Source organism: Carassius carassius, chromosome 43 (genome assembly GCF_963082965.1).
Source record: "Carassius carassius chromosome 43, fCarCar2.1, whole genome shotgun sequence".
Taxonomy (NCBI): Eukaryota; Metazoa; Chordata; class Actinopteri; order Cypriniformes; family Cyprinidae; genus Carassius; species Carassius carassius.
The window spans coordinates 5,687,162-5,701,332 of NC_081797.1; the positions used below are offsets into that span (position 1 = coordinate 5,687,162).

Genomic DNA, 14,171 nt, shown 5'->3' on the forward strand with positions numbered 1-14,171 from the left:
GAATAGGGTAACATTTTTCAAATAAGACATCACCATACTTATCTAGTTGAATTACCACCGTTCATTAAGACAGCAGTTGTTTTGGTTTAGAATACTACGAGTTCTCTGAAATGGTGTGCTTAAATATGCAAATGATGGATTAGCTATTAAAATATACACTAATTTGCATACATTTGTACAACAGACGTGTGGGCATTAATAAAGCTAGGTTAAAAATTCTATCGTTTCATTTTGCTGACATATTAAGGTTTATAATATAAATAAATAATAAATAAAATGTTATATAAATCAGTTGAAGTAGACATTTCGGGGCTGAAAAATTCTCAAGGAAAAAGCTTTAAAGACAAATTAACACTTAAATGTAGCCCCGTATTTGGGATATTTTCTTCTTTCCTAAGAAAGACTTAAAGGAAGCAAAATAGCTCGAAATATCATTAATTGACTGGTGCATGAAATAAAAGCAATCTTAATTAATATTACCAGCCTAATATTCCAAAACCGAAAACACAGTAATACTTTTGCTTTTTATGAATGAACTTTTCAAAGTTATACTTTTTTCACGAATGTCTAGAGACATGAATTGTAATTCATTTGTACTGATTGATTAAGAATGAATATACTAAACAACAGACAAACAGGTTTCACTATTAATAGTTTGCTTTGCATGCTGAATGTAAATTGTAAATTATCAACATTTTTTCATTTTTATTTTATTTTTTATCTCCAGAATAAGTACTCAAATACAAATTCAGTTACATCCACGCAACACTGTGACTACTGAGAACAATTCATATAATTCAACATTATAAATTGGATTGGATGGGTTTATCATGGGCAAACATTCATGGCAACGTAAACTAGTTATTAAACGGCAACTTTGCATACAAAGTTTGATCTCTGTAAAATTTTTGAGAGGTATTATTTTTCAATTAATACTTTCACTTCGTAAGCACGTAACAATCAATTCTTTTTTTGTTGTCTGCCACTGATTCTACATACCAAGCAGCCCTTAATTCACATGCACACATTTACTGCACCAACGATTTGATCGTGAGCCACTACCAGTTCACAACACAATATTCATCTCATCGCAGTAACGATAATTATTCATATTCTCTTCTTTGCCTCCATTCAGTCTTCTGCCCTCTGCATGCTTATCAAATTTAATTTAAAAGTGCTTGGAAAACATTTTTGTGTGGCAAATATTACTAAAATCATTACTAAATATCAATTATGGTTGTTCTGAAGAACCAATTTAGTCTGTAAGAAATCTTCAGCCAACAGATGTTCCCTTGTACCTAATAAGGGGACGCATTAAAACAGTCAAACCTGCAATATGACTCGGTTTAGCAAACAGAGCTCTGCATTTGTTGTCAGTGTACCAGTCATAGCTTGTTTGCTACAATAAAACGATCATTTCTTGAAGTTGCGTGGTTTCAGGAGAAAGACGCGGTCAGGATGGCTTCATGCTGCTGATGGTGGAGAGTCCCGATGCCCACAGCAGGAGCTGGTAATGCTGGTCTGCTGACTGATCTCAACTGAGGAAACAAATGATGAGATCAACATCGCTCATTTTGCAATAAATCAAGTGTTCATTTGACAAATGCCGTGATTTCAAGCTAAGATGCGATTTTCGGAATTAGCTAAGAGGCCCTCTGTTAGCTGAAGTGGTGAACCTGACCTTGCAGGCTAACTGTTTCTCAAATCTCGGAGACACAAATGACCAGCAGCCCATGTTCTGTGGCTCCTCTTGACTCCAGACAAACTCTGTAATGGAAAAGGAAAATATATCATGTGATGTAATATGATAAATATATTTGTTTCCAATAGTGTTTGCTATTTTCATGTTCACAACTAGCAACACAACACTGTAATAGGAAATAAATATACAAAACTGTACAAATTTGTGGGTGGGTGGGGGGGTGTATTTTTTACAAATAAATGTATTTTGATTTTTTTTATTTATCAAAGATGCATTAAATAGATTAAAAGTGATATTAAAAGACATTTCTAATGTTTTAAAAGCTTTAACATGTTCTTTTAATATTCTATTCATCAAGAAAAAACGAATATATCACAGTTTGCACAATAATATTAAGCAGCACATCTGTTTTCAACATTGATAATAAGAAAATGTTTCCTGAGCACAAAATCTGCATATTTCTAAAAGAATTAAGAGCTGCTTAAAATTCAGCGTTGCCACTACACAAATAAATTACATGTTAAAATATATTTAAATAGAAAAGTTATTTTAAACTGTTAAATTAGCTTTTCCTTCATTTTTGAAATACTTCAAATGCAGACTTTTTTTTTTTATTCTTTAAAATGTTTCATGTGTATAATAAACAGAAATATCAGGTAAAACTGTATTTTCATTAATCAGATTCAATTATTTTTAAATGATTATATTTCATTAAATAATGAAAAACATATAATTGTGTATTTACTTTTTCATCTGTGTAGTGTGTAGTTCATGAACTTTAATATTTTCGCAACACCTCTGCATTGGGAACACATTTACAATTCCTTACAAAGGCCCCTCACAGAGCAACTGCCACTGAACCAAAGAAACACATGCTGATGAAGACAATGATGAGACTGTTCCATGAATAAAAGATGCGTATATGGCCAACTCACTTTTGGCATTTGTGTATTTATTTAGCTCCTGTTGCAAGGCTTCTGTAGGGAAAGGACACAGTTGCTCCACCCTGATCAGCGCCGTGTTTCTTTCTGCCTCTGGTAACGTCTCTCTATGTTTCAGCAGGGCATAGTAATGTTTACCGGAGCAAAACAGAACCCGCTGCACACTGCAAGAAAAGAGCAAAAGATACGGAAAAAAAACAATACTTTTATTCAGAAAGGATGCATTAAATGATTTAAAGTGACAGTAAAGAGGTTTACATTATGCAGTTTTATTAGCAGCACAATTGATCATTAGAAATGTTTCTTGAGCAGCAAAACAGCAATGATTTCTGAAGGATCATATGACACTGAAAGGAGTGGAGTATCGATGCTAAAAATTCAGCTTTGCATCACAGGGATGAAATACCGGTAAATTTTTTAAATATGCTCAAATAAAAAATTGTTAATTTACAATAATATTTCACAATATCACTGTATTCTGTCATCAAATAAACGGTTTCTTCTTTCGAAAAAGGGACTGAATGAAGATACCTTGCAGGGTTTACAGAAGGATCACCAATGACAGGCTTAAAGGAAGTTCCTGGTCCCATATCAGCCAAGCTTGACACTGCCCCCTAGTGAAAAAAAGGTGATTATTCCTTATTAAAACAACAACACAAAACATTTTCACCCAAAAACTTCATATAAAGAATATTCATATCTCTAACGCACAGAAAAGCGCAGCAGAGTCTTAGGAGAGGCCACGATCAGCGGCTTCCTGAAGTTTCGAATCATCTGTCTCCGCAAAAGGTGGAAGTACTGAGCTGGTAGGGTAGGATTGACCACTCCCATGTTCACCGTGTCACCGTCCACACCTTCCTCTTTACTGTCACAGAGCTGCGGGAGGAAGAGAGTGCAGTTACATAGATTATCAGTGACATTGGTTAATTAAGTCTGTGCTTTTTCTGTAAGAGAGCATGCGTTAACTCACCTGTAAGAAACGCTCGATTCGGCAAGACGAATGCTCTGGTCCGGCTCCGTCGTATCCGTGTGGCAGTAAGATGACCAATCCACTCTGCAAGAGCCATTTCGCCTCACCTAAAAAAGAAGTTTTTGTCTGGCTCTAAAGATGTATTTATCTATTTGATTAAAAGTTGTGCAAATTATACTGTGATCCTTAGTATTTAATTGCCTTTTATTTTTTACCTCCAGTGAGGAAAGTGTCAAATATTATCTGGGCACCGTTGAAGAAATCTCCAAACTGAGCCTCCCAGATGGGCAGCAGTCTGGGCTGAGCAATGCTCATTCCATACTCAAACCCCAGAACAGCTTCCTCTGAAAGAGCACTGTTGCACACCTGCGAGGAAACACACACACACACACACACACACACACACACACACACACACAACATAATTATATGCAGTAAATGTGCTGGCCACTCAGCTCAGGAATGAGGAGCAGCTGTTGTATTGAGTTACAATTCAAAGCCATCACATTAGCTGGTTAGGCTCGGCTCACCTCCAGGTGGCCTTTCTGTTCAGAGTCGATGTGATTGAGGGGGATGTACATGTCGTTGGTTTCCTGACACACAACCATAGCGTGACGCTGACTGAACGTACCCCGGCCAACATCCTGACCACTGACACGGATATTAAATCCTGCATTAAATATATACATATATATTTTTTTACTTTTTGATGTTAACATTATTTTCATGTACACTGTTGATCAAAAGTTTAGGGTCAGTAGGATGTTTTTTCTTAAAGACATTATTCTACAAGGATGCATTAAATGCATAAAAGTGACTTTTACATTATTATAAAAGAGATTTCAATTAAATGCTGCTCTTTGGAACTATTTATTCATCCACAAAACTATTAAGCAGAACAACTTTTTTAACACTGATAATTATAAGAAATGTTTCTTAAGCATATAAAAATGATTTCTGGAGGGTCATGTGACACTGAAGACTAAAATAATGATGCTGAAAATTCAGCTTTGCAATAATATTTCAGAATATTTTATATATATATATATATATATATATATATATACACACACACACACACACACACACACAGTATATATATGTGTGTGTGTGTGTGTGTGTGTGTATATATATATATATATATTAATTAAATAAATAAATAAAACATAAGATGGTTCATTATGGTTCACATAAGAAACATCTTTAACTGGCCACAAACGTTTATTTGTATAATTCATTTAAACTTTTGTAAAGGTAGAAACTGTACACTGTACATTTGCAAACAATTATGGACTTTTATAGTATCATCATTAAACTCAAGAACAGGGTTATGAGTTTGAAATGATTAAAATAGTATCTCGAAAATATTTTGTTTGTATTAAGCTGACAAAGAATCCTTTCAAATAGAGTACCGTTAAAATAAATGATCTGTTACATAAGGAATATAAATTCAGTGCAATGAGGGAGAAATGAACACTTTACCCTGGCACAGCATTGAGCCAAACGCCAGGGCTTCCGCTGTGGACCAGTCCAGTTTTGTGCCGTCTTCCAGTTTCTGCAGGCGTGCCTGAGACAAATCAGACTGCATCAATTCTTTACTGAGAAAGCTATTTTTGAAGAGCCATTCATATATATATATATATATATATATATATATATATATATATATATATATATATATATATATATATATATATATATATATATATATATATATATATATAAAAAAGGTAAACCTCTCAACTGTCATGTTGCAAAGATCAAGCGAGATGTTCTTTTAATACCTGCACGTGTGTTTTTCTCAGATGACTGTGCAGTTGTATCTCCTCAGGTATATCTACTGATTTGGCTCCTACAAACTGCAGCAGGGGCAGTGCTACACCCGTGTCCCAGAGCGAGACTCTGTTCTGGGGCTCCACCAGGTCTCCCCAGCGCCCCTGGAGGTTGGTGGGCGGAGGGCTGTAGAGGGTCATGTTGTTCAGCCGGTCGTTGAGCATAGCGTAGTAGGTGGTCTTGATCTGACCACGCTCTTCCTCTGTCATCAGACCCTCAGCGATGAGCTGGTCGGCATATGAATCAGGGATACTTTTTCTCGACCTAGAATGGCAAAGAAAAGAGGTACATTAAACGAAATGTAAAAAAAAATGCTAATTTCCAAAACCGTTACTGGCAGAGGTACCGACCGAATAATTTTATACATAGCGGGGTTGGTGAAAAAGGGCTCATCCAGCTCATTGTGCCCCCACTGGCGGTAGCAAAGCAGGTCTACAATAACATCTTTTCTGAAATGTCGCTGGTATTCCACGGCCAGCCGGGTCGCCCTGAGTACATCCTCAGCGTCATCACCATTCACATGGATTATTGCACATCCCACCATTTTACCTGAGCAGCAACAAACAGAATTGAAGAAATTTTTTTTTTTTTATATCATGTTATTTTACTTCAGCTAGTTTCCAAGTACGGTACACATTTCAGATTTTTATTTAGTTCAATTTGATGTACTAAAACAAGAGAGATAAAAAAAAACTATATAGAAATTAAAAAATACCTAATAAAAATGAGAATAACAAAATTGCTATAAAAACTTTTAACTAAAATTAAAAGGAAAACATAAAATATAAACTATTAAAATAGATAACATAAAATAGAAATATAAAAACTAAACAAAAAATTCTATATATAATGTCTCAATGATACTAAAAATAACATTTGTGCCTGAATTCAGGCATGTGATCAGCTAAAACCAAAAAACAAAGCCAGTTTTTTTAACCCTTTCACGATGACCAATACTTAAAAATAATAATATTTCGTTATTTAAATTATAAATAATACAAAAAATAATAACAATGTATATAAATGCCTTTCCAACTACTGTGGCTATTTTCATGACAATAAATATTATGGCCGAATTATATCAAGTTTTTACAATTTATACAACGTATAAATTAATATATATATTTTTTATTAAATTAAAGAAATGTCATTATTGCACTAATACTACTTTATTGTCATAAATATATTACTATTATTAATAATAATTATAATACTTTTATTTTAATGAACATCAATACAATTACAATCCTTATAGTATCACCTGTCGTAATTTATTTGCTTTTAAATTATTTTTTATCAAACGATTACTTAAAACTGCAGAAAAAGGTGCAGTCACATTTTCCATTTTTGAATGAATTTATATTATAATATAACCACAATACAGTTTCCTATTACCGTATATTTCGGACTATAAGTCGCACCTGAGTATAAGTCGCATCAGTCCAAAAATACGTCATGATGAGGAAAAAAACATATGTAAGTCGCACTGGACTAGAAGTCGCATTTATTTAGAACCAAGAACTAAGAGAAAACATTACCGTCTACAGCTGCGAGAGGGCGCTCTATGTCTTCAGTGTAGACTACAGGAGCACTGAGCAGCATAGAGCGCCCTCTCATGGCTGGAGATGGTAATGCTTTCTCTTGGTTCATGTCTCTTAGTTCATTTCTCTTGGTTCATGTCAAATTAATTTTGATAAATAAGTCGCACCTGACTATAAGTCGCAGGACCAGCCAAACTATGAAAAAAAGTGCGACTTATAGTCCGGAAAATACGGTATTAGGATTGCAAAATGTGATTGAAATGTAACCTTATTTCATTTATCTCAAATAATTGGATTCAGATTAAATAACCACAAGACAATTAAGAAACAACCACGACAGGTCAATCTTATGTCATACATTTCAGGTTGGAAATCTATGTACAGTGGGAAAAATAACTAAATAAATAAAAATATCAATCAATCACACCCCTGACAAATACATACCAACATCACTACAGTACAGAGATGATCGGCCCCTCTCTGAGGGAGTGGTGTAGCCCACTTGATTGTTCACGATGAGGTGGATGCTTCCACCTACTCTAAAATGGGGGAGATTTGACAGGGTGAAGGTCTCTGGTACTATGCCTTGGCCTGAAAACGAAGCATCGCCGTGAACCTGTACGTAACAGATAATGAACTGTAATGTTATAACATTACCACAACTACTATATATTAGCATGGTGTATAATGTTATAGCTAGTGAATTTACTAATACGGAAACTAAAACATAACTAAAACAAGACATCCTAAAATTGACTGATTGATCTCTGCTCGGGACCTGCAGGCAGATGACTTTATCTCCTGGTTGTGCATGAGGGTCGGTGGAGTAATCGCCGTCCTGTTTGACTTGCTGCCGGCCACGAGTCTTTCCTTGCGTCACGGGGTTGATGGCCTCTAGGTGGGAGGGGTTCGGCAGCATAGTGACATGGAGAGGGTGTCCCGCCCCAAAGTCCAGCTCCACCGTGGAGGTCAAATGAGACAGCACGTCTCCAATAGAGGGAGAGTTCTCCGGAAACTCGCTGAGACCCCTCATCTTACGGAACATGAGCTGAGGGCGAGAAATGAAGAAGTGTTTGGTTCGTCAAAAGCTTAGTGATGGCTGCAGGCAATGACTCAATTAAAATGTTCTCCCAAAACTTGCCGTTACAAAATAAACTGTCATTTCTTGGAGAACGAGTCTATTGATGTAGAATGAGGAGGTGGAGTTTGTGACTCAGAGGATTAGGTGTTAAGAAGAAACAATGCCTGACACAAACATGACTGACAAGGAAGAAAAACAAGGAACCGATTCCAAACTGAAGATTTACATGCAAACACAATTTTAAGGGAAAAATCATGCAAAAATTCAATTCCGTTATCATTTACTCCCCCTCACGTCGTTCCAAACCTCTAAGACTTTCTTTATAACATAAAAGAAGATATTTTGAGTTTATTATGGAAGTCAATGGTCACCAAAACCATTTGGCTACCAACATTATTCAAAATATCTTCTTTTATGTTTCACAGAAGAAAGAAATTCATACAGGTTTGGAACAACATGAGAGTCAGCAAATAATGAGAGAATTTACATTTTTGTGTGAACTATCCCTTTAAGAGTCATCACATACAGCAAATTAACCAAATAAGATCAGTAGTGAAAAATTACATTGCATTAATATAGTACAAACACGTTTCCAGTACAAACATGTAAGTTAACCAGCATAACATTTACATTCATTTTAAACTGATATGCGCCACTGAGTAATTATTGTGACTTCATTAGTGTAGATTATTATTTTTTGTACATATTTCAGAAAGTTTTACTTGAGATTTATATGAGCAGTTCCTCTTTTTGTTTATACTGTTGTACATGTTTTTTTGTTTACTCATTTATTTGTATGTATTGTTTTTTTTTTTGTCTTAAAGGGATAGTTCACCCCCCAAAAAATTATTTTGACAGGAAAGCATAGGTGCAGAGTTGGGAACAGGATTGGCAAAGGACCATGAGTCAGGACTTGAACTCAAGTCGCCAGATTGTATTATATGTCACTGTGCTAACCACTAGACCTTAAGCATCATTATCATTAATTACTCACCCTCATGTCGTTCCAAACCCATAAGACCTTTGTTTATCTTCAGAACACAAATTAAAATATTTCTGATAAATATATATTCGAGAGCTTTCTGACCCTGCATAGACTGCAACGCAACTGACACGTTCAAGGCCCAGAAAGGTAGTAAAGACATCATTAAAATAAGGTCCATGTGACAACAGTGGTTCAACTGTAATTAACTCTAAGGAACACACATCGTAGACTGGCAATGAAAGAGAAGGAATTGATGAATAAAGTCATTATTATTGTTTTATTTGAACACAAAAGTATTCTCGTAGCTTCATAACATTACGGTTGAACCACTGACGTCACATGGACTATTTTAATGATGTCCTTACTACCTTTTTGAGCCTTGAACGTGATAGTTGAGTTGTGGTCTATGCAGGGTCAGAAAGCTCTCAGATTTCATCAAAAATAAGTAAATTTTTGTTCCAAAAATGAATGAAGGTCTTACAGGTTTGGAACGACAGGAGGCCGAGTAATTAATGACTTTGGGTGAACTATCCTTTTAACTAAAGCATCTCTAAATGCTACCTTTAGAATATAAAACGTATTGTTTTAAAATACTAAAACGGTTTATCTCCAGGATTAAATATAATGTGTTCTCTATGTGTAGACTGTATATATTGACTTAATATGTTACAGCAGCAGGCTATCTAGACATGCTTTAAACTGTAAGTTAATCCAGTCTATCCAGTTTGCAATCTAGATACAGAAGAAATAGGCAGACGAAATAATTATTAACCTCTGGAGGGAATTGCAGTAGTCCGGTAAGCAGGTTGAGGCGTCCGCGGTGAGGCATTCCCATGACCACGTCTGTCACTCCACTGTACGCCGAAGAGCGGAACAGCTCGTAGAAAAACCCCATCATGCTCTCTGCTCCCTCACCTCCATATCGTTTGACAGTGGCAAACTTGGTGGCTAAAAAGTGGTCGAATTCCTTTAAAAAAGCGAACACAGGAGACGTACATCTGCTGATGCCAGTGGAATCAAGTGTGTAATGATTTACATGCTATTCAAAGTGTAACAGGCATCCTGATGCATTCAAAGAAAAAGTGACTAAATGCAAACTGTTGTGTTACCTGTGATTCGAGCATCAGTTTAGCAAGCTGTCTCCTCTCCTCTGGCGAAAACGCCTCTTTCTTGAGCTCCTCAAATCGGTCTGCAAACCACTCTCTTTCCTGCAAGCTCTGGAGCTGAGTGGTTTCCACTGAGATTCTCCCACAGTATGTTCTCTCTAGATAGGCCACTACCTCTTCTGAGGTCGCCTCGGCTTTCCCAAAATGCCGCAGTCCTGCAATAAAGACAAGAGGAAATATAAGGAACTAAATGGGCCAAAAAAAAGGAGTGTTATTTAAAAATATTCTGTGGTAAATACAACTCAACCTCAGTGGAAAATTGCCATATTATCATTATATAAGGATAGTGGATTGCAGATACAGATTAATCAGACATTATACTACTATCAATTTATAATTTTTTATTTAAAAACTAAACAAATTGAATATAGAACACTATAATATATAAAATGTTATAGAAAAATAGCATTTTAAATTGCAATCACATTTTTCATCTTAAATAAATAAATAAATAGTAGTGCTGTCAAAGATTAATCGTGATTAATCCCATACAAAATAAAAGTTGTTTACATAATATGTGTGTATATCTATTATGTATATATAAATACAAACACATCCATGAACATTTATTAATTGTATTTATATATAATATAAAATATAAGAATATAAATGAATGTACATACATGTAAACATTTTTTAAATATATACTGTATGTGGGTGTATTTTATATACACATAATAAATATACACAGTAGACATAAATACAAGAGTGCACACCCTAATTCCTTTTCCCTGGATTAATTTTTTTTCCCTTCCTTACTTAAGTTAATGCTATTACTGTAAACCCATTTCTGCACAAAACTGAACATGTGGAAATTATTTATTGTGCTAATCGGCATGTTCTACTAAATACATACTCCCATATACCGTTCGTTCCCAGACTTTTGAACCCGGAACATACGTTTAGTAATATGTAAGAAGTATTTTATAATCAACTTCAAAATGTTGTAAGTTAGCAGGAATCGAGCAGAAACTCACCTGTGGTGTTGAGGACTCCATGAACGGCTCTGTTCAACAGGCCGATCTCCGGAACACTGTCCAGCACAGGGGTTTGGGGGAGTAAGGGGTTAATTTTAGCTACTTTGTGTCCATGTGCTCGATAGGCCTCCACCAGTCTCGCCAGTCCGTGATCTGTTTACATCAGACAGCCGTGAATGCAGCTTGTAACACATAACCACACTCCTTATGCTAGCACTGCAGGTTTTGCTTTGCATCTCTAATGTTTTTGCAGATTTAAGAATGCATCACGCTACCGTTCTGAGGTCTCTAAAACATGAACATTATAATAACACAGACAATATTAGAGGCAGGTTATTGTTAAGTTATCAACCTTGGTTAAGCGCGAAGATCTGCGGAAGCCCAGTGTCTTTCTCCGGAACCTCTCTCGGTCTGAAACCATAGACTCCCCGGTGAGTGTGGTATAAACTCGCTAAAAACGGCCGTCTGGCACCGAAAGAACGGTCCAAAAGTCGATGTAGGTTCATAAGCATAATGCCCGCTGACATGGCGGAAATAAATAAAAAAGACTCCGATAAAATATGATAGAAAGTTTCGCTACGAGCCACGCATTCTAGCGCGCAGCCATAATAAACGATAGCGGTGTCCAATACGTGAATGAATCACTCTTGTGAGTCGAATCTTCACAATGAATCAGTCTGAATTCAATGAATCAACAACTGACCGGGAGCATTTACATTGACAATTTAACTGTAATTATGTTTCATAACACAAAAATTATGAATGTAACACGCGAAAAAAAATGGTAAAAAATCCAATCAGCAGAACTATATTTTTGTACACTGATTTCACTTTTTATGCAAGCAACTCGAGGCATTTGTAATGTGCACATGCCTGCTAACTTAAAACACTTATAACTTGAAATATCAAGTAAACGCATTGATTAGTTTTTAGAATAAGATGATTTTGATCGTTATCAGGCTACTGCTCTCCATGTAATGTAACTCATTGACTCGTGAAACTGCGAAAGATCTGTACACTTTTAATTAACTCACCAACTCCTTAATCTGAAAACTGTGTAGAGCTAATAATGTAGCACATAATATTTAGGTTTAGATAACTGTGTTTTATGAGGTAAATAATGGACACTTTCTTAAATATAATAAACACTCTGATTGATAAAAAAATGTATATAAAAACGCAATAAACTGTGATATAGGCGCACATAGAACATGTATATACCGTATCGTCTTGTTAGGAAGGAAGGAACCACGTAAGTAAAATAATAGATGAATCAATCTTTTGAGCCGGTTCTTTGAAATGAACTGTTCAAAAGAACCGATTGGAGACATTGAGTCGCAGTGAGCATCACTAATGCACAGTGGCAGTAGGGGAGGTGATGATTTGCTCATCGCCTATTGGTTGGAATTGAGGCTTTGGTTAGTAAGAGGGTTTGGATAGGTCAACTGGTTTATGCCTACTTAGAATATATGTTTATCAAACTTCTAGATAAATATTTTTTTTGAACTGAGAGGTGTTTCTAAGAAGTTGAGTATGCATATGACAAAGACAGTTTGTTTATTGGTGATACTGACTTACAGTACTTAAGGACAACTGCACATACAGATATATATAGGTGAAAGAATGCCTATTGCGAAACTGTGTAATATGAAATTTATACCAGAACTTACAGTAGCATGGAGGATTTGTTACAAATACTGATTAACCAAAATAGCGGGAACATCTCATAAAAATGCATTTATTGCTTTTTTTAACACATTAAAATACAAATAATATTTTGTGTTTATCTTCAGATTATTGTTTTCATTTTCAAGTTTACAGTTTGTATCTCACCTCAAGGTATACAGACTGGTCACAGCATGGTGCCATGTTACTTTTGGATAAGATGTTGAGTTGACCTTTTTTAACCAAGTCACCTGACAAGTTATTACAAATGCCTCCTTTTCAATATTCTTGTCAAATAGGCCACTCACTCACTGTGCTTTCTGTACAATGTCTGTAATCTCCTGGATGCATTAATAATTTAAAGGTTAACGGAAACAATAAAGTGAGAAAAAACAGTTACATACAGTAAGTAATAATTAAAACTGCATTAGTAATTTTGCATTAGCAATTAAACATTGGGGTGGGTGTTCTTTTATTTCTTTTATCAGTCATTTTTTCATTCATTTATTTATAAGCAAATTCTGTTATAGAATCCAGTGGAACAACACAGAGTATAAAGTCTTCCCACCCTAGCAATAAGCACATACAATACATTTTTATTATTATTACTACTAATAATGAAAACACACATACACAAATATGTACATATATAAACATAATAAAAAAAATACAAATTACGTTATCTAGGTTTTGTCTTATATTTAATTCTAATAATGCACATTATTTTTTTAGTAACTCTAATATATATATATATATATATATATATATATATATATATATATATATATATATATATATATATATATATATATATATATATATATATTAATAATAATAATTATTATAATATTATTATATTTTATTATTATTATTATATATATTATTATAATAATTATAATATTTTTTTTTCTCTTGGAGGGTGAAAGTGACTATTAATGACTATTAAAAGGACAGTGTATGCAATAAGAATTTTATTAAGAAGATGGTATGTGTTAATGTTAAAATTGATTTTATAAATTTTCTAAACAGACAGTATTTTTGGAATGTAAAACTCGGCTAGTATATTATTAATTATTATATTATATTATTAAATAAAAGTTATCTTGTTTTTTTTTTATTTACACACTATGCTTCCACCTATAGGCAGCCATAAGCATTGCAGACTCTGACTGCTCAGAAATAATTACCTTTATAGCTAAAACAAAGGCACTTTTATATTAGTCAATTTAGATCTGTATCAGAATATAAAATCTATTTTAATGAAATGTCTTCAATTGCAATGGGCTGGTGTATTTGGTCCCCAAACAGCT

The 14,171-nt window shown here is 34.6% G+C and overlaps 1 protein-coding gene across 1 annotated transcript; it reads right to left on the minus strand.

The window, feature by feature from the left end:
- Positions 1-1,186: 1,186 nt before the first annotated feature.
- LOC132124547 (2-oxoadipate dehydrogenase complex component E1) lies at positions 1,187-11,846 on the minus strand. Its single transcript, XM_059535605.1, has 17 exons — positions 11,549-11,846; positions 11,197-11,349; positions 10,163-10,374; positions 9,826-10,020; positions 7,766-8,035; positions 7,432-7,603; positions 5,797-5,995; positions 5,398-5,710; positions 5,096-5,180; positions 4,144-4,283; positions 3,829-3,979; positions 3,614-3,720; positions 3,355-3,519; positions 3,175-3,257; positions 2,638-2,807; positions 1,682-1,767; positions 1,187-1,538 (listed from the first exon to the last, which is right to left on the minus strand). The coding sequence occupies exons 1-17, from the start codon at positions 11,721-11,723 to the stop codon at positions 1,437-1,439; spliced, it is 2,778 nt and encodes a 925-aa protein (XP_059391588.1). The 5' UTR covers positions 11,724-11,846; the 3' UTR covers positions 1,187-1,436.
- Positions 11,847-14,171: the final 2,325 nt, after the last annotated feature.

Coding starts and splice junctions, on each gene's coding strand:
- LOC132124547 (XM_059535605.1), bottom strand. CDS start 11,723: ATGTCAGCGGGCATTATGCTTATGAACCTACATCGACTTTTGGACCGT. Junction 5,711..5,796: donor GCTATGTATAAAATTATTCG/GTCGGTACCTCT, acceptor TTGCCATTCTAG/GTCGAGAAAAAGTATCCCTG. Junction 3,520..3,613: donor GAATCGAGCGTTTCTTACAG/GTGAGTTAACGC, acceptor TTCCTCCCGCAG/CTCTGTGACAGTAAAGAGGA.